Here is a 20,793-nt window from a genome sequence, read left to right on the forward strand (position 1 = left end):
CTGTAGCCCAGGCACCCGGCCTCTCCACGTCTTTTCCTCATTTTCTCAACTCTGAGACAGGGTAGGCCTGGTTCCTGAACTGGCTGAGATAAGCTCTTCCCGCCTTGGTCCCCTCGTCTTGAAAACAGATGGATAGGGCCACCTGGCTGGCTCAGTCCATTAAGCGTCCAATTCTTGGTTTTATCTGAGCTCAGGATCTCACGGTTTGTTCGAGCCCCAATCTGGCTCTGCGCTGACTTTAAAAAAATGAAAGAATAAATTTAAAATGGGTGGATAAAGACGTGTAACCGATGCTCAGCATTGCATCCATAACATATTCTATAGTCTGTTTTTATCTTTTTATGGAGTTGGTGAGCTGGTTTTCTGTATCCCTGGTACTAAAATGCAAGTGCCCTGAGAGCAGACATCTGTCTTACTCTTAGACACGTTCCTGCTGCTTAGAACAGGGACTTGCACACACTTGGTGCTCAGTAAATAGGCACGAATTCATGCACAAAAGGTTACCCGCAGATAGAATTTTGGATGGAATGATAACAGCTACCTCCTATCGACTGTTCCTCTGGGCCCTGAGCTGTGCTTGTGCACTGGTTAAGTCAACATAGCTTTTCATCAGCCCTAGGAGGTTTGGATATTATTATACCCATGTTCCCTAGGAAGGAACCAAGGCTCAGAGAGGTTAACTTCCCCAAGGTCACACCAGTAGGAAGTGGCCGAGCCAGGTTTCTAATCTGGAAGAGCAACTCCACAGCATGCCCTTGGTATGCACGCCATTGCAGGGGGCCCTCCGGCGCGTCACAGTGGCTGTGGTTCCCCGCCAGCACGTCAATGCTCAGCACCATTGGAGAGATGGACGTCAGACACGTTTCGTCTGAACAAGGTGACCAGATCTTTCCTTTGGAGGCGTGTCAGTACCTGAGAAAGTTGGTTGTGATGAAGCTTTGCATCTCCCCCCTGAAGCGTGGTAGAGACTCGGGCAGGGTCTCGTGAATTGTGTGGTCAAGAATGGTGCCTCCCCTCCCATGGACCACAGCAACCCTCAGTCCAGAGTGCAGCTATCACTTTATTTTTATTCTTTTAATGTTTTATTATTTTGAGAGAGAGAGAGAGAGGCAGAATGTGAGCATTTTTATTCCTTCAATGTATTTATTATTTTGAGAGAGAGAGAGAGACAGAGTGTGGGCGGGGGAGGGGTAGAGGGGGGTGGGGACAGAGAATCCAAAGCAGGCTCCAGGCTCTGAGCTGTCAGCACGGCAGGGCTGGAACCCCCAAACTGCGAGATCATGACATAAGCCCGAGTCAGATGCTGAACTGACTGAGCCACCCAGGCACCCTGGCAATCATTTTTCAACAGCTCAGGGATGGACGTTGCTGTCACTGAATCCCCATAGCCCTCCTGTAGGGGTGCCGTTGGCTGTGGCACGCCAAGCCCACCTGTAAACAGGAAGTGTGGAGGGGGACGGCGCTTGCATTTTGCAGGGAGGAAGGCCGCGGGGCAGCAGCCTTCTTAAGGAACATGGCCAACGAAAACTTGGTTGGAAGCCCCTGTCCCTGGCAGGGTGGGCCAAAGCAAACACAGGCTCATAAAGGAGATTTAGGGGGTGGCAGCAGCATATTCATTTGTACCTCTGCATAGTAAAAATAATTTATTGGCAGCCGTCTGGGAAGCTCAGTTCTGAAATCACATGGATGGCGATATCAGGTACCTTTCCCCTTCTCTCTCCCCACCCCAAATGGCTCAGGGCTTTCAGATGAAATAAATTAATTGGCTGTGTGTGTGTGTGTGTGTGTGTGTGTGTGTGTGTGTGTGCACGTTTGCACATATATATTTATGTACAGGCGTCTTTCTTTATTTATATCGCCGGCTCTGCGAGCATTTACATTTCTTCAGAGATTCTGCAGTAATGAGCTTACAAGTGTGTCATTCATTACCCACTTGTGGCAGGGTTTTGGGAGGGGAAAGGGGGCCCGGCAGATGCGAAGGATGGGTTTGAAAGCTGGATGGCTTTCATCAACAGGAGGCCCATTTGTCTCCTTAAGTGCCCCTTTCCTAGAGGACCTGGGTCGGAGAATGTTAAGAGGGTGGCAGCTGGAAGCAGGAAGGCTTCTGGGGAGTCAAGGCAAGAGAAGTAAAGAAGGTGTACGGGAGAAGGAAAGAGCGTGTCAGGGTTTGGGGGTCCAGAGCTGGGGTTCATCTCAAGTCATGGAGATGGAAGCAGTGAGGCAGAAGGACTTGAACCCAAGGACCTAAACTGTTCAAGCAACCCTCTGTCTCCCTGCTGACCCTCTCCTCCTCAGAGATTTCAGCCCACATAGGGATTGATGGCTTTCTTCCAGGGTCTTTGGTGGGGGTGATATCGCCCCCTAGGGGTCATTTTGGAAATCGTGGGGCACTCGTCTAAGGGCCAGCTGTCAATGGCGCTTGGGAGTAGTGAGTGGATTTTAAAACCATACTGGGGGATGTGGGGATGTGGGCCTTGTTACTTAATGGCGCCTACCAAATAGCTCTCTGGGATTCCCCCGCCAGCTTTACTGAAGTCTAATTGAGAAATAAAATCATACTTGAGATGGTTAAAGTATACAATGTGATGATTTAAGTGTACATTGTGAAAGTATCCACCACCCCCACCCCCATTGGAGTTGGTTAACGCGTCATTCTGGGATTTTTAAAAGATAATCTGTGTTGAGTGTTTAGCGCAGGCTTTGGAATAAATGTCAGCAACGATGGTTATTATTAATAAGTTTGCGGTTTGCTGGTCTCTCCTGCCATTGATTTCTTTGTCTGCCTCATGAGCATATGCTCTTTCTTCTCTAGATTGGGGCTGGAAAGTGCTTTCTCTGTGAAAGCCTCCTCTCCTCTCCTTGGAACCTAGTCCTTGACGAAACCCACCCATGGCACACGTCCATCCCCACTGCCCTTCACTCCCTGTCCTGTGGTGAAATAATTTACGTGCACGGCCACTTCCCGATTCTGTGCCTGAACTCCACTGACAGCAGGAAGCACATCTTAATTCGCCTTCTTTTCCTTTGCCTCTGCCTTGCCTGGCAGGGAATAGGCACCCAATTAAAGTTCATAGAATGAATAAACCAGTGATTTTCAACCCTGTTAGACCCAGACTCTCTTAATGCAACACATCTTCTGGAATATTCCTTTTATCTGTCTTGAAGTGAAATCCATTACTTATCACCTACTTACACTCAACAGCTCTAAATCAGACCAATATCCTGCCCGTGTAATAATATCAAGGATATATAAAGGTAATTTATAATAAAAAATAATAGAGATGTCATTCCAGAAAGGATCAGGGGCACACAACAACACTGGACTAGGACTTCTCAAACTTTCATGTACAGGTGGGTCACCGAGGTGCACTTGTTAAAATGCGGATTCTGATTCTTGTTGGCCCAGGCAGGAGCTGAGTTCCTGCCTTTCTAACAACCTTCCAGAGCTTTCTGCCATTGCCAGCCGAGGGGCCGCACTTTGAGTGACAGGGGGCTAGAAGTCCCATCACGAGGTCAGGTGCCATATGTGGAATCACCGAGAATTCAACGGTTACAAATTCAGGTGTATTTGTTGGTGATGCCTGGCCACAGCTTGCATTTGTATGGATGATGTTATTTTCTTAAAATTATGGTCCAACTATGAATGATGTAAAATGTCCCCTTGAATTAAATGGTATTTACTTTCCTGGAAAATTCAGTCAGGTTAAAATCATTCCAACCTACTCTGTGTCATATGTAAATTTGAGTTGGGTTCCTGGCTCCAGTGATTTAAAATGAGTTGTTGACCTACCGGACATCTTAGAGACATTCAGATGTCCTACAGGATGTAGGACATTTTTTTATTGCTTGGCAGTGCGTGTCCCCATGCATTCCTAGGGGTCCGGTGTCTGCCTATCTATCTACTATCAGGAGCATCCCCCGGTCATTGTGGCAACCAGAAATGCCACCATATGTTTTCAGAACATTCCGTGAGGGACAGTTTGATTTCCATTGAAGACCCCGGAATAACAGGTTTGGTTAAGGGTTCTCAGATCTTTGAGGCAAGGCTCAGTCTAGATAGTTATCTAAAGATCCTGGGTCCTTGGTTTTAACCAGTCATGCCTCATAGGCTTGCAGCATGCAAGGGACTAAGGGGACATGGGCTGGGGTGGATGGAGACTGATACTCTTTAGTATAGATGTCCCTTCTTGGTGCCACTGGGCCAGTGTTCAGCCTCAAACAGCTGTCACAGATAGAAATCCAAGTCCAGTGATGTCAGCTCCCCTGATGTTTCCAAGAGAGGTTGGAAGTCCAGATTTGTAGCTGAAGTCTCCAGCATTTGAAATGTTGACTGAGGGCACTTGGGTGACTCAGTCTATTAAGCGTCTGACTTCAGCTTAGGTCATGATCTCGCAGTTTGTGAGTTCGAGCCCCGCGTCAGACTCTGCGCTGACAGCTCACAGCCTGGAGCCTTCTTCCGATTCTGCGTGTCCTGCTCTCTATGCTCCTCCTCTGCTCACACACATATTCTTTCTCTCTCTCTTCCTCTCTTTCTCAAAAATGAATAAACATTTTAAAAATTTTGAAATTTTAGTGGGCATGAAAAGCCCAACCGATGAAGACCTTACAGAGCAAACCAAGCATCTGTGCATTTAATGGAACCTGTGGGCACCCTGTAGTGACCTCTGGCTTAAATGAAGGCATGTGCCATCACTCAGGGACTATCCACACTCTGAATGACTGCCCCTCCCCTCCTCGAGGCTATCCCTTGCCCAGCTGGGGACCCTAACCCTCATCCCAGTCTCTGCCATGCACCTGTTACTTCTCCTGACCACCTCCCGCCTGGCTGTCACACCGCCCCCCCCATCCCCACCCCCGCCCCCCGACCTTGAGTGCCTTTGCCTGGTTAACTCAGGCCCTTTCCTCCTGGCTTAGCTCTCCTGTTCGGACAACCTGTCTCGTCGCGAGGTGCTGCTGTTCCTGGACGGGGACAGGGTGTGAGCAGCTGAGGCCCACTAGCATCAGCTGCCACAGAACATGCCCCCAGAGCCGGGCTTTTCCACAGGGGGTGATTTTGCCTCCCGGGGGACATTTGCCAAAGTCTAGAGACATTTTTGGTTTTCACAAGGGGTCTCAGTGGCACCTAATGGGTAGGTCACAGCTGCTGCTAAATATCCTACGGTGCACAAGATCGCCCCCACAGCAGTGTCAGCCGGCCCACATGGCAGCACTGTCATCGCTGGGAAACCGTCGTAGAGGTGCCCAGAAGGCTTGATCATTGACACAAGACTGGATTGCTCCTTCCCTCTCTCAATCTCCTTCTCTCTCTCTCTGTCGTATCTTCTTTCCTTCTTTGCCTTTCCACCTTTGGGTATTGTGGCCTTCAGTATGAATTGATGGAAAGTTGTAATTGCAGGCAAACTCAGGTTCGAATGACATTCCGGAAGGGGCCAACCTTAGAGACCATTTCTTTGCTTCCACAGGTATGAGGCCTCCCTGCAGAGACCCCTGCTGTGTGTTGGGCGTTTTGTTTCAAACTAGTGGTGGTAGTAGTCATTCCTAGAAAGCTCTTCTCACCTTCCCCTCTGTCCTTGCAGCTGATTTGCTACCCTCACCTTATCTCTGGCATCCAGCCCCACCCTGCGTCTCCAAATGACCGTGAGCAAGCTTGGCCTGGCCTCGGTTTCCTTATTTGAAGCAGTGCCCACTTTGTCTACAAAGGCTGGATTTCAGCTTTTGCAGGCCATTCTGCCTCTGGCGGGCGTGGCTGTGTCCCAGTAGAGCTCCAGAGACAGAGACGGCGGTGCGTTGTAGGGGGCTGACCCCTGACGTGCTTGCTGGGCCTCTTTGGAGGAAGGGATAGGCCGTCCCAAGGGACGTGCGTAGCGCGGTGCCTGGTGCGTCATCACAGGTGGTCCCTGTTAGCCTGCCCCTGTTTGCTGCCCTGCCTCCCTCTTCCTCTGGTCCTGCCCCACCTCTGCCATCATTTCCCACCCCTCCATCTTTCTGCCTACACGTCTGGGTCTCGTACTGTCCGACACACAAACAGCCAGAAGAGGTAGGTTCAGATCTTCCCCAGCCACCGCTGCCCCGTTCCGATGCCTGGTGGAACTGGCAGAAGCTTGTGGGCCCAGCTTGTGTTGGGCTCTGAGCACGCTTTTGCTGGACTCGCGTACTGGAGTCCGGTCCTCGCTGGATGAGGTATTGCGTACAGGGTTGAGGTCCAGGCCGTGTGGCTTGGGCAGTATCCGCGGTAGACAAAGCCATGAGGACAGATTTTAATTGGTAATAATACTGTGACAGTAGGGTAAGGAGTCGAGCGTGAACCGGACTGCACCTCGAATGCTACAGAGGTGACTGGGCATTTTAAAAGGAGAATGTGGGGAGCCTGGGTGGCTCCGTCTTTTAAGCATCTGACTTCAGCTCAGGTCACGATCTCACAGTTCGTGGTTTTGAGCCCTGCGTTGGGTTCTGTGCTGACAGCTCAGATCCTGGAGCCTGCTTTGGATTCTGGTCTCCCTCTCTCTCAGCCCATCTGCCACTCACAGGCGCGTGCTCTCTCTCTCTCTCTCTCTCTCTCTCTCTATTTCTCAAAAGTAAATAAACATTAAAAAAATTTAAGGGGAGAATGAAGGAATGCTAGGGGAGAGGGTTCACGGCCAGGGTTGGGGTTGGGGGAGGGGCTCAGTGAAGTCAGGGAACAGAAAAACGGCGAAGAGCAGGAAGAGGGAATCAGTCTATATGGAATCCCCCTGGGTTTGCTAACTGGCATGTGTCCAGGTTTGCTCCTACCCTCCCAAGGAGGCCAGGACACAGGAGCCCTGTCTTCAGGGGTTGGCTAGAACCAACTAAATGCTTCTGGCAGCCCTGAGTTTTCTCAGGTAGGCACGACAAAGGGGGAGGGAGAGGGTATCATCCTCAGAATGTGGCCTTGAGCTGTCAGAAACTGTGTCACTGCTGGTTCCAGGCTTTATAGGCCAAGGTTGAGGCCTAGTTGAGAAGGGGCTCACAGGAAGCCGACTAGAATTTGGTCAAGGAGAAATCTTTCTCAGCAGGTCGCTTTCCTTCCCAGAAGATAGTTCCGGGGCTTCAGGGATCTGGATTCCTGCTGCCTCTCTCCCTCTAAAAGTATTTAACAGCACCCTGTTTCCACTTGACCTAGATTTCTATCTTATGTGTATTTATCGTGTGTGTAAGTAAAGTATAAATCCAAAGGCTTGGCATATAGGGAAACAACGGAACTGAAAAAAGTCCTACACATTTAATTTCAGTCATGAGAGGATATTTAGAATCGCAAGTATGTATTACGCCAGCATTCTCAAACTTGTTGGTCTGAGGACCCCCATATATTTTCAAAACGTTGTAGACTCTCAGAGAGCTTTGGTTTACATAGATTTTATAGATTATCAATTATTCCCTGTATATTGAAATTTAAACTAAGGCACTCTTAAAATGTTTACTAGTTTACTTAAAATGCCAATGATCCCCCATAACATGTCTGCACAAGTAAACATACAGACTGCACAAGTCTGAAAAATAGGTGTGTTTTCCACAACGAAAACACATTTCGTGAAAAGGGGCATTGTTCTGCATTTTTGCAAATCTCTGTGATGTCTGCTGGATTCTCACATTTGCTCCAGCTTTCAATCTGCTGTGATTTCACACCTCGTGTGGCCTCTGGAAAATTCCACTAGGTGCTTGTGAGAGAATGAGAGAAAAAGGGAACAGGACGTCTTTGTATTTTGATGGAAATAGGGACCTGGAGATGACTCGGAAGGGTCTCAGGGACCCGCAGGAATCCCCAGACCACACTTTGAGAACTACCACGTTAGACCACCATCGTAAGCATTGACTCCATTGTAATGAATTATAGGTAATACTTCTTAAGCTCTTGGCCTTATTGCTAAATGCATGACGTATATTAACTCTCTTAACTCTCAGAGAGGCCTGCACGAGGGAGGTGCTAGTTAGGTCCATTTTACAGACAGGGAAAGTGAAGGTCACACGGTGTTGTGCCCAGAGCCACCCGTTGAGCAAATGGCAGAGGTCAGATCTGAATGCACTATGCCTCACGTCCCTGTCTTTACCCAAGACTTAGGGCTTGCTCATTAAATGACAACGAGGTACCAGCTAAAAATGTCCTCCTGCTGCAACTTACTAAGTGCTGAATATATATCAAGCACCATGCTAAATACTCTTTTGTTAAATAGAATTAAATATCAGTGTGCCATATTACTTACTCTCTGTCTCACCGTTGCAAAGTAGGTCCTCTTACCCCCTTTTTTGTAAATCAGAAAATTAAGGCTCTGAGGGGTAAATCTTGGCCTCTCCTGGGGTTAAGGGGTGAGGGCTGGATTCCAAGCCAGCTCCATCCATCCAGTGCCCTCCTTCCTTATCCCATGCTGTGTTTCCTGTTAACATAACTCAATTCGCTGAACTGAATTCGCACCAGGCTTATTATTTAGGGTTCTGCTAAAGAAGGGCCTGCCCATGCCCATCATGGCCCACGGGCTTCTCAGTACTGGCCAGCCAAGCCATGTGCAGTGCATGCCAACGAGCTTGGGCAAGAGGCCTGGGTTAGGTCTATTTGCTTTGGCAGCCTGGGTAATTGCGTATTCGAATTGGGTACGACCATGCACACTGCCCCTCCACCATTCATCTACCCTGGCATTGAGGTCCTTTTGGAAGCAGGTGTGGGCTTCTCCCCCAGTGGCCCTCCCAGTGGCCTCGGTCACCCTGGTGATGGGAATGAAGCCTCAGACACTGGGTTCAACAGCAAACCACCAGTCATCTGGCTCTGCGTCTACATGGCACAAAAGGAAGCCATAAACTGGTCGTGATGAGCAAGCGGGTGGGACAGCTTGTCCCTTTGACATCATCTCTACTCCTAATAGCTGCTGAGAGGCAGTGTGGTTTTGGCGGGCATGACCACTGGACCCCGACTACCTGGGTTCAAATCCTGGCTCCTCCCCTTCCTAGATCTAGATTCAGACACGTAACATCCCTGAACCTTAGTGCTCCCATCCAAAACACAGGGAGAGAAATGGAGCATCTTCTTGATAGGGTCATCACGAGGATTACGGGAACTGGTACGTGCAGAGGGGCTTGGGATAGAGCTTCGGACATGTAAGTGCCATATGTGTATTTTCTAATAGATGGCATGTTTCCTCGGCACCTGGCATGTGTCGAGCCCTGTGTTCTGTGTTTCATCAATTTGGTTCCTGGGAGGACAGTGCCAGCCTCAGCCCCCCGGGTTGGATGAGGGAACTGAGGCACAGAGAGGTGAAATGATGTCTCCCAGGTCCAAGGGCCCCTGGACACAATAATCAAGAATGAGTCAGGAAGGAGACATGATGCCCTTGGGAGTATCCATCTCTTTCTCAGTCCCTGATCTCATACAGTCCACGAATGACTTCTCATTGAGCTGGAATGGCAGAACTTTGTGAGTCAGTCGTGTTGATTAGTGGCTGATTCAGAGAACGCTGAGGAACACGTATACAGAACCTGTCATTTTACAGATGAGAAAACTGGACCGTCTCCAAAGCAAGACAGCCACCCAGGTCTTCTCCCGCCCTGTCCAGTGTTCTTTCTATACAAAAAATAAGAGCAACGGTGTATCAGTGAGCGGGTAGTTGTAAAACAAACACAGCCACCCCCCTCCACCTCCTTAAAGCAGAAACAAGGGGCCCCAGGTTCAGTCAATGGGGTGAGGAGAGACCCACTCTGAAATCAGAACGTGGGAAAACCAAGGAGAAACAGACATGGATCCTTAATTCACCTCCGAACAGCAGCCCGGGTCACATAACCTGCCTCTCGGAGCCATACTGGGTTTAGCATATTTCTCCCTGATTGAAATTGGCTCCACACGTGCCCAAGGTTGAATAAGAATAGAGGACATTATTGCATTTAATTATTTCTCTAGAATAAAAATGGATTCTAGCGGCAGCCTAGACGTAAGGCATCAGCAGAGCAATTAGAGTTTTGGAGCTCTCAAGCAAACATTTGAAGGTACAATCATTGTAATAAGTACATTAAAATAAAATAAGTCAAAGGGTTGCATTTGCATAAATAACTCAAGGTGAGAGTGTTGAATTGGTTAAGAATAAAGGGGACACAGCTAGTTGATCCTAATGAGAAAATAATAACCAATCTGTCCTGCAGGCAGAGACCGTCAGGGGTGAGATGGTTGAGGCCCAGTGCTCATTGGTAGCAAACCTAATCTGGATTCAGTGGTTATTCTTCTTCCTGCTTTGGGTGGCAGGCACATTCTGGAAGTTTTACATACATTCATCCTCACTAAAATTCCCATGAGGTAAGTACTGTCATCATTCCCGTTTTCAAGATGAGGTGACTGAGGCACAGGGAGTTTGAGTCACTTCATTTCTAGCAGCATGACCTTGGTCAGGTTGTTTAACCTCCCTCTGCCTTCATGTCCTTCCCTCAATTAGGACTACTCCTGCCTGCTTCCGTGGGTGTTTGAGAGGATTCAGGACACAAGGTGTATGAAGGGCCACGGTAGGAGGGGATGTGAGTGCTGAGGACAGGATGGTTATCTTGCTTGTATCTGCCTAGAAACCTCCCACGGTTGGTTTTCGTAGGGAAGGGGACCTGGATTTGGATGTCTGGGTCTTGATTCTCTGGGGAAAGAAGAGAAGAGCAGAGAGCTGTTGACCCTTGGTGTGCAGGTGAAGAGTTACTGGGAAGGTCAGGCAGTATCTCACGTCCATCGAGGGATGGATAGAGGAAATGTGGTGTATACATTCAGTGGAACATTATTTGGCCTTAAGAAAGAAGGAAATCCTGGGGTGCCTGGGAGGGCTCAGTCGGTTAAGCATCCAACTCTTGATTTCAGCTCAGGTCACAATCTCATGGTCCCTGGGATCGAGCCCCACATCAGGATCTGCACTGACAGTGCAAAGCCTGCTTAGGATTCTCTCTGTCCCTCTCTCTCTGCCCCTCCCCTGCTCATGCATGTCCCTTCCCCCTCTCAAACATTTTTTTTTTTAAAAAAGAGAAGGAAATCCTGCCATATGCAATACCGTGGATGGACCTGGAAGACAATGCAAGATGAAATAAAGCTAGTCACAGAAATACAAATACTGCATGAGCCCACTTAGGCGAGACAGCTAAAATAGTCACACTCAGCGAATCCATAAAATGGTGGTTGACAGGAGCTGGGGGAGCCAGAAATGGGGAATTGCTAATCAAGTGGCAAAAAGTCTCAATTACGCACAATGAATACATTCTAGAGATGTTTTGTACAACATCACACCTATAGGTAGCGATATAGCATCATGCGCTTAAAAATGGGTTAAGAGAGTAGATCCTATGTTAAGTATTCATACCACAATAAAATTTTTAAAAGAACAGAGTGGGTACAAGCCAAGGGAGAATTCATTGGCTACTGTAGAAAGCAGAGTTGACTCCATGAGCCAGGAGATCTCAGACCTCTGAATGACGCCTGGCTGTCATTGAATGTGCCCCTCACTGACCTTTCTGGAAGCTGTCTAGTATCTTTGAACTCTTCATTCCAGAAGACAAATCTTTCCCTTCCCTCTTCCCCTGGAATCTTTTGATTTCCTTTGGCAGCTGTGGAGCGTCTGGGGCCAGGCGGAAGGCCACAGGGAGACACAGAGCCAGCCATTCCCATTGTGGGGGACTCTCTGAGTAGATGACGCATTAATCAGGAGTTATATTAGAATTGATGGTGGCGCCTGGCCCTGATATCACAAATTAACTGGAGGAATCAGACGTTCTCCGATGGTCAGATTAGCTTCATTGATTGCAGTGTTTCCTGTGTCTGGTTTTGTCTGGAGAAGTTCTTCCAGGAAGTGAGAGAGAACAAGAGCTTTTGAAATCGGTGGCTTATGGAGGTTTTCTGCTCAGACTTGTGATCCTCCCTTAATGAGGAAAGAGAGCAACCCCAGAATAACACTTGGGCTGTGTGTGATGAGAGAGGATACACATTGCTGCAAAGACAGAGACTCTTCCGCTTACTCCCACCTTCTTGTTAACTCCTAGAAAACGAGCTTGGGGTCAGAACTGAAATTCATGTTTTCAGACAGCAGTAGTCATTGAACTGATTTTCTGTCAGAGGCAAAACCAAACGAAAAAAGGCACCCCAAAACTGACTCCTGAATCTGAGGACCGCTCGGAGGAAGAAAGCAGCCCAGGTCGGCTCCTGTATCAGTCAGGGTGAGTTACTCTGCTGCCGTAACAAAGATCCCCACGAGTCAGTGAGGGAAAAAGTGCAAGAGGAATGAGAGTTCGTCCCCGCTCCACACTAGGCTCACTCGGGGATGCCGGACCTTCACCATCAGGAGTGTGGTGGGATGCTGTGGAGGAAAGGGGAATGTGGCAAACCGTGCCCTGGTTCCTTCCGCTTGTCTTGGCCACAGCATGTTGCTCGGCTGTGCCTGATTTGCAGGGTATGGGAAGTACAGCCCTACCGTGTGCTGAGACGAAAAAGAACTGAAGTGTTTGTCAAGAGCCTTATTGGAAAACCAGCCTCCCAAGACCCATTTCCATTCCAGCCTGGGCTAAGATGAACAAAGAGGGAAACCACCCCTCCACTCCCCGCAGTAGACAAGGGGGAGCTCACTCCTCCTCAGTTTACCTCCCAGCCAAACGGAAGGGGCGGTGCGCCGTAGCAAGTTGTAGAAGCAGACCTGTGCGATCTCACTTCCTCTCCCAGATGACTTTGGGCAGGCCGCTGAGCATCCTTGAGCTCTCCCCCCCATCTTTTGTAAGATGGGAGAAGCGCAGTACCTGCCTTGGAAGTTGTTTTTAAAGGTTGAGTGGCACCCCACATGTCAGGACTTAGTTTGGTGCCTGGCACCTGGTATGTGCTCAGGAAGGTTAGAGCGGCAGGCCTCAGCTTCTCTTTGTGTCAAGTGGCAAGGACAGTAACCCTTATGGGGTGACTGCATCCAGGAAGTGATACCTGTGAGCCACTGAGTCTGTGGTGCGTGACTTGTGGAAAGTGCTCAAGAATGTGGCTGAGAGGCTGCTTGGGTTTCTGTGAGGGCCTCCGGACAGGAAGAAGGGAAAAGACGAACATCAGGGGGGTTCACTTAGGTTATAAGAACAGAGGTGTGGCGTCTCAGCAAGGGTGATTTCTCGGAAGAAGTGTGGGGAGGGAAGAAAGGCTGGAAGCAGGGGTCAGAGCTGACACTTTGCCCTTCACGGACCAGGATAGAAGACTTGTGTTATCACCAGCAGCTGTGCTGGGACCCAGTACAGACTCCGCTCTCCCTTCTTGGTGGCTGCTTCCTCCTTCCTACGCCTTTACCTCCTGGCTCTTGCTGCCTTGTGGCCCTACTTACCGTCCCTCTTTCTGTGTGACTGCTTGCATCCTGATGAGCCACTGGCCAGACTTGAGATGGCTCCTTGGAGGTGGCATGCCTATTCCAGATCCACGTAGCTGGGCTGGAGTGGATGGGAAGGGACTCTGGTCGGAGGCCAGGCTGCAGTGCCCAAGGAGCCGGAGTGATGAGGGTCCACAGGGCTCTATAGCTTCTTGCAAGTGGGTAGGGGAATTGGTAACCCAGGCCATGGGGCCTGCAGCCGAATCCCAGCTTCACCACCAACCAGCTGGGGTATGTTGGGCAAGCTCACGAACGGTCAGTTCCCTCACATGCAAAATGAGAAGACTAGTGATGTCCGGGAGAAATTGGTGCTGGATCCTGGAGAGATGGGGCAAAGGCAACAAGGAGGCAGCCATATGTGACTTCTTTTCCAGACCATTACTAGGCCACGTGGGGACAGTGGGCACGGGGATGTAAACCAAGCCCAGGGGAAGAGGAACCTCCTGAGCCCATACTCCTGGAGAGCCAGTGTCTGCCTACTTTTTCTTAAAAGGCCAGATAGAAATATTTAGGCAGGCCAAAGGGATCGTATTGCAACCATCACTTCTGGTGTTGGAGCGGGAAAGCAGTCATAGACAGTACATAAGCCAACAGTGGTGGCTGTTTTTCAATAAAACTTTATTTACAGAAGTGGATGGCACTCAGGATTAGGCCCCCGGGGGCCACAGTTTGCCCACCTGCTAGAGTAGGAGCTGCGTGGAGCACTTCAGCCCACTCACAGGCCCCAGCCACGCCTCTGCCGTTTCGTTCGACCATCTTCTTCCCCGGCAATTGTTAACAGGCACGTTTAGGAAAACCGAAGGGGATTTTTCCCTCAGAATTGCTACTGATGGCCATTGTGTTTCTATAGCAACGGGGGTAGATTTATGGAGCCAACTAGCGTCGTCTGTGGCTCTAGAGGTCCCCTCTGGGTCTAGCTTTGGAAGAGTGGGTACTCTTTTCAGGTTAAGGCCTCGGTAATGGGCTCTACGCAGAAGCAACTTGTTTTGGAAATGATGCAGGGTGTTCATTGAATGGTACATTTGCTATGAGCTCAAAACGGCCAGGGCCCGCCTAGGCACGGAGAAGCTGAGTTGGGGGCCTTCCTGGAAAGATCCCTAGCAGGCATGGTCTCCAGAAGGACTCTTGGCCTTTCTCCTGACACCCGGGTGACTTAATCAGTTCTGCTCCAGGTACAAACATCAGGAGTCGAGCCCAAACACAAGAGTGTTACAGGTTTGCCTCCCCGCCCGGGATTCATTGTAAAGATCATAATGCAACAGGTGCTTCTCCTCCAAAACAGCCAGGACGTCTCTGCCTCAGAGTTCACTCTGGCTCCACCTCATTTCTCGTATGGGTGTAGACCTCTGAGTATGTCCAAAGGCAGTAGATTATATATAATATCCTGCCTATATTTTCTCCCCTTATAACTTTCTCATGACATTCCCAGCCCTCAAATAAACCATCACAGCACTCTCTGCTAGAATGTAAACAGGAAACTAGAACAGAATATCCAGGATCCAGGGGCAGAAACAATTAAGGAAACTTACTTGAAAGGGAGGCGCGGTTAGTTACAAAGCATCGGGGTCCACGGACATAGCATTTAGATTTTTCAAAGTCTTGGTCCCTAGTTTGAACATCCTTCTATTTCCAGATGGGGAAACTGAGGTCCGGAGAGCAAAGTCTACCTTAAGTTAAGCCCATAGCGAAGGTATCACGCGAAACTGGGGCCCAGACCTCCAAACCTATGTGCCCCACTCTCCAGGGGCCAACCTACTTGGCACGACCGCTCAGTGACATTTCTCCTCTGTGTTTCCTCCCGTCTTCTCCAGGACGGCTACTTTTCTCACCGGCCGAAAGAGAAAGTGCGAACAGACAGCAACAATGAGAACTCCGTCCCCAAAGATTTTGAGAATGTGGACAACAGCAACTTTGCACCTAGGACTCAAAAGCAAAAGCACCAGCCTGAGCTGGCAAAGAAGGCCCCGAGTAGACAGAAGGAGCTCTTGAAGAGGAAGCTGGAGGAGGAGAAGGGGAAGGGGCATCCATTCCCGGGCAAGGGCACCAACGAGGTGCTGCCTCTTGGTGAGAAAGCCGCCGTGAACGGGAGCCGTGGGAAGGATGTCCCAAGACAGCCCCACAGCAGGAAGAGCGGGGGCAGCTCCCCTGAGATCAAGTATGACCAGCCCCCCAAGTGTGACATCTCGGGCAAGGAGGCCATCTCTGCCCTGTCCCGTGCCAAGTCCAAGCACTGCCGCCAGGAGATCGGGGAAACCTACTGCCGCCACAAGCTCGGGCTGCTGATGCCCAAGAAGGTGACTCGGTTCTGCCCCCTGGAAGGTAAGCTCGAGCCCTGGTTCCGACTCCTCCTCCTGCTCAGTGCCGTTCTGCTCCCATTTCTCAGACCTTCTGGGAAGGAGTGCCCTATTTTTCCCTGTTTTTCTTAATTTTTTTTAACGTTTGTTTAGTTTTGAGACAGAGACAGAAACAGAGCGTGAGTGGGGGAGGGTCAGAAAGAGAGGGAGACACAGAACCGGAAGCAGGCTCCAGGCTCTGAGCTGTCACAGCACAGAGCCTGATGTGGGGCTTGAACCCATAAACCGCGAGATCATGACCTGAACTGAAGTCGGATGCTTAACCGACTGAGCCTCCCCGGCTCCCCGGGACCACCCTATTTTCCAAACCCCTGATCAACACAAAAGATTTTTTCTTCTGGGAGTGTCTGAATTCTGAAGTTTTGTATAAGAAAAGCTTTGGAAAAATCAAGTTACCTTTGGTTATAGCTTTAGCCAATCGTCATTATGGCAATGGGTAAAAGACACAAAATCAGGGCTGATGTGGAATCCGAGGTGATCACATTCATAAGGTTCGTTTTCTCTCTCCACAGACTATTGGGATTAAGATTGACACAAATATTACCGTAATTGAATATGATTTGAAAGGTTTCTAATTGGTTACATTGACTTTGGAAGCTCTGCAAAAACAACCTTCCTGTTTTCTCTATCTAAAATTCCTTCCTCTCTCCTTCCCACCATCTGTCTCTCCCCACTTCCCGCCCTGTACTGGGGACTCTTCTATGTGCTGATGGCCAGTGACAAATCAGATGTCTTGCTGTCATACAGGGAGAGGTTGGGGCTATAACAGGTGTTCATAAGCACAGCAGGGTGTGGGGGATGGTTCAGAAGGTGTGAAGTGTTACTCATTGTATTTCTGCACCTGACCTCGTGCCCTTGACCGGATCTCATGTGTTTCTTGGTGTGTATTACTTCCTCCAGTGCCTGCAAGGGACAGGCAGTTAGGGAGTGCTCGCTATATGCCAGGCACTGCCCGAGGCACTTAGCATTCTGTTAGCTCATGTTAGTTCATCTCATCTACCATCCTGTGACGTTAGCGCTGTCGTGAGCCTAATTTTTTTTTTCCACTTTTTAGGATTTAGGTGAGATAGACAGGAGCGATGTGTGTAAGAGGTGTGAAGGGATATGCAGCAAACCCCTTAAGTGTTGGTTCCCCTTTGTGCAGGGTGCAGACAACCTTGGATTCGTCCTCAATGTTTTATCTGTATTTTTTTGAGTTTTCAGTTGTGAACATGTATGTGGACTCTACTCTCTTTTAAATGGAAAGATTTAAAAAGAAAAGGTTCATTTCTCCCTTGCATTTCAACCCTAGTCTGAGCTGTCCATGCGGTGTGCATTTATATTCTTGATGGCACTTGGCTGATAGGGTGTAGGGATGAATGAGTGGAGGAAGAAGTTTCCAGAATCTTTTGTTTACCGGCACGTGACTCAGCAGAGAAGTGTCGGAGGCCTGAGTTGAATGCCCTTCGGTGAAAATAACACCGGGTACTCCTTCTACCAGGGGTCAACCCTCTGTTTCTGCAAAGGGCCTAAGAGAAAACAGTTGAGGCTTTGCGGGCCATACAGTCTCTGTGCCAACTACCCGACTCTGTTGTTATGGTGCAAAAGGAGCCGTGAGCGATACGTGCACAGAGCACTTAGTTATGTTCCAAGAAGACTCAGTGTACAAAAGCAGGCGGTGGGCAGGCTTTGGCCTGTGGGCCATAGTGTGCGTACCCCTGCTAGATCCTAATCTCACGTAGTAGTATTTTCCACCTGGTTTGTGCCTTACGTCATTGATTCCTCACAACAGCCCTGGGAGGCAGGTCTGCTATCAGCCCTTTGTATCGATGAGGAAATTGCTCCTGAAAGATGCTTAGGACGTGGTGAGAGGTGTGTGGCTAGTCGAGCTGGGATTGGAACTCGGGTCGAAGAGCCTTTCCCTCGTCAGGAGGCAGCAGGTTTCACTTTAGCTCACACCGTCGGACCTTGAGGATGCCTGCAGCCTGGAGGCGGTATTTCTTGATGCTCAGTAGCCCTTGCAAGGAGAAGGGAGGGCGGTAATGGGGAAACAAGAGAGCCGAAGTGGCCAGTGGAGGCCAGGGGCTCCCACCCTGTGCTGAGACACCCCCAGGGTGGTTGGGCAGCGTGTTTGCCGGGGGTTTCCCGTGGACTCCACTGCGTCAGCCAACATGGCACACCCTCCCGGGACCTCTGAGCTGGTTAATAAGATTGGCATTTAAGAGCCATTGCACACCCAGCCCGGCAATGCATTAATTTGCTGCACCACAGCCTCCCCTTTTGCAATAAATTTACTGTGAATAGACTAATTGCAAAATAACCCTAATTGGGTAGTTATCAATGAACAACTTCCCGTGGAACAAAACGGCTTACAATTAATAGCATTTAAGCCATAAACTATTCTTCTGCAGAAAGCTAAGATGTAATTACACCCCATACGGAGATCGTATTCCCTTTCTGGAAACCATGACACCCGGATTTCCCTCTGCTTAGGAGGGATTTGAGCTTCAGCCTATGGCCCTTTTATTTCCTGCTACATGAGGAAACGGAGGCGGGAGGGGAGGGAGATGTAATATGTGTGTAAATACACATATGCGCACACACGGATGTATGCACGGGGTTTGTCATGTTGCCGAACTCCACATCACCCAGACTTCAGCCGATATGCTGCCGGAAGTTGGGTATAATTAGGGAAGCAGTTCTTTGGGGGGGGGGGGGGGAGTCTGAAAAACCCAGAGGAAAGGAAATGGGGTTTGAATGTCAACTTTGTAAATGGCTTCTGCTCCTCACGCCCCCTGCCCCCGTCCCGGCCCTTTGACTCTAGCAGCACTTAAGGAAAAGGAAGAGTCTAGAACCCCAGGAGCGGCTTTGCTATCTTTGGGGCCGTTCCTTGCCTTTGTGACTAAACCACTTGGCTCCGCCTCCTGGAGGCAGCGCCTGGCATGGCAGCGCATGTCCCCACGGAGAGGAGGGATCCCTACACCATCCGCTCACAGCCACCGAGAGGTCTGTCAGCTCACAGCCTCCAAGAGGGGGATGCATGGATGGTGGGAGATCATCCCGTGGTGGTCTCTCACTGCAGCCGCCAGGCCACCCGCCCGAACCCCTTCTGCAGCCAGGCAGCCCCCACAATTGGCTGGGCTCCCTGTCCCTTCAGCTGGACCTCCTACTGTTTCATGGAGATGAAACCATGTCAGATGGAAGGCCAAGGGTGGCCTGGGCTGGAAAAAGAGGTTTTCTCCAGCCACAGGGTTTTGAATTGCAGTTGTGCCTTTACTAGGTGTGTGAGACCCTAACCTCTCGGTGCCTCAACTTCCTCATCTGTAAGATGGGCACAAAGACTCCTACCCTATCCTCATAAGGATTGCCGGCTGCAGTGGGAGCATGCGTATAAAATGCTTGGTGCGGACGGGGGATAGGCTGTTGGCAGTGGTATAAATGAAGGGAGCATTGAGAAATGGAGCGAATAGAAGGCCTCCTCAATGCTGACTTCCTGTGGCACCCCACCTTGTCCGGCTACCACCCCTCCCCCTACCACCAGATCTCAGCCCAAATGCCACCTCCTCAGGGAAGTCTTCCTGGACCACATCTCCCCGGGAAGCCCTGACCACAGGAGAGACACTGACCCTGGGGAAGGGCAGAGGTAGTTTTTCTAATAAACGGCTTCCTTGATAAAGACTCTTCAACCCGTAGCTGGCACTCTGGTGCCAGGTGCTAGGTAATGCAGGTTTTAATGCCTCATTACAATTGGAACAATTAAATACCAGGAAGCCCCCTCCAAAGGCCTCATAGGCCTCTAGCCTCCCTCCATCTGGAGTTAAAATGCCCCGAGGAAGGACCGGCATCCCCCACCCCGGTCACCCAGGTCTGTCCCGCATGCCGTCTCTGCAGTGCTAGGTAAAGCCAGTGGAGCCGTGCTTCCAAAGGCCTTTGCCTTCTGCAGCCTGCACGTTTGGGTGGAGAATAAGCTGGGGAAGATGTGAGACGTTTCCAGAGAAAGCTCTCAGCTGGGAGGTAGGGTGGGCTGCCACCGGACCAGGAACTTGGGCCTGAGCCCCTGGGTGACAGGGCAGTTCCCTGGTGAGTGACAGGCAGTGGGCTACTCCTTTGCAGTCAGCTGACCAGCCGCGGGGCTGCGAGCATTTGCACCTGACGGGGGAAGCTGGCTCGAGTGTGAGGGCTAGAGATGGACAGAAAGGGGGTTTCCGATAGAAAGGCAACCGTTCAGGGAGCTGACCACGGTCTTTACCCATCAGCCTTTACGGGAGGCCAGAGGCTCTGGACGCATGGGCTTCTGGACGGCGGTAGCCGGCTGCCTGCTTCAGAGAGTGGCAGATGGCATAGCCAGCTGCGGGAGGGCTGTCTGCTGTCCATCTCTCTGCACCCCGGGGGCAGTGGGATGACTACACAGCACGCATAGCTGGCTTCTAGAAAGCATGGTTGGCAGACTGGCACGGGAGGAAGACGGACATGTGGATGTCAGTTTGGCCAGTCTGAGTGTCCTAGGGCCCATGCCTCAGTTTCCCCACCTGTCAGCCAGAGACCCTGACACCCCTCCCACCCCCGCCCAGGATTTTTGCGGTATCTGTCATGATGAGGAAATGAGAGAACAGCTGTGGAAGGTTAAAAGGCACCACATATCCCAGGACTGCATAGATCCTCCTGCAGTCTGGCTAAGTGGCCGGGGCTGATTTGGTTTTCAAAAGGCCAGATTTGCAGAGGCCCCAGTCAGACCCTTACGGGGCTCCTGTTGAAGAAGGCACAAAGCCCAGGAGAGAGGAGGTATTTCAGGGGTGGTTCCCTGGGATCAGAAAAAACGGGTCCCGGAGGTGCTTCTTGGGCTTCTCATGGAGGGAAAGAGACCGTGCGGAGTCCAGAGAACATCATCAGCCCTCACTTACGGGGCACCCAGTAGGCAGTGCTGAAAGCCAGTCCTCTGCAAGTGTTGTTTCTTGAGGGCCAGATTGTAAATATGAGGCTTTGCAGGCCATATGGTCTCTGTCACAACCACTCGATTCTGCGTGGAAGAGTCAATAGATCAATAAATGACCAGCTGGCTGCGTTCCAATAAAATTTCGCTGATGGTCACCAAAATGTGAATTTCATAAAATTTT

At 50.2% G+C, this 20,793-nt stretch overlaps 1 protein-coding gene across 1 annotated transcript in view; it reads left to right on the forward strand.

Annotated features, from left to right (window-relative positions):
- XYLT1 (xylosyltransferase 1) overlaps window positions 1–20,793 on the forward strand; it is a 309,407-nt gene that overhangs the window by 155,780 nt on the left and 132,834 nt on the right. The window contains exon 3 of the mRNA XM_030300138.1: window positions 15,158–15,665. Coding sequence (XP_030155998.1) covers window positions 15,158–15,665 — 508 coding nt within the window. The remainder of the gene's footprint in view (window positions 1–15,157; window positions 15,666–20,793) is intronic.

Source organism: Lynx canadensis, chromosome E3 (assembly GCF_007474595.2).
Source record: "Lynx canadensis isolate LIC74 chromosome E3, mLynCan4.pri.v2, whole genome shotgun sequence".
Lineage (NCBI taxonomy): Eukaryota > Metazoa > Chordata > Mammalia > Carnivora > Felidae > Lynx > Lynx canadensis.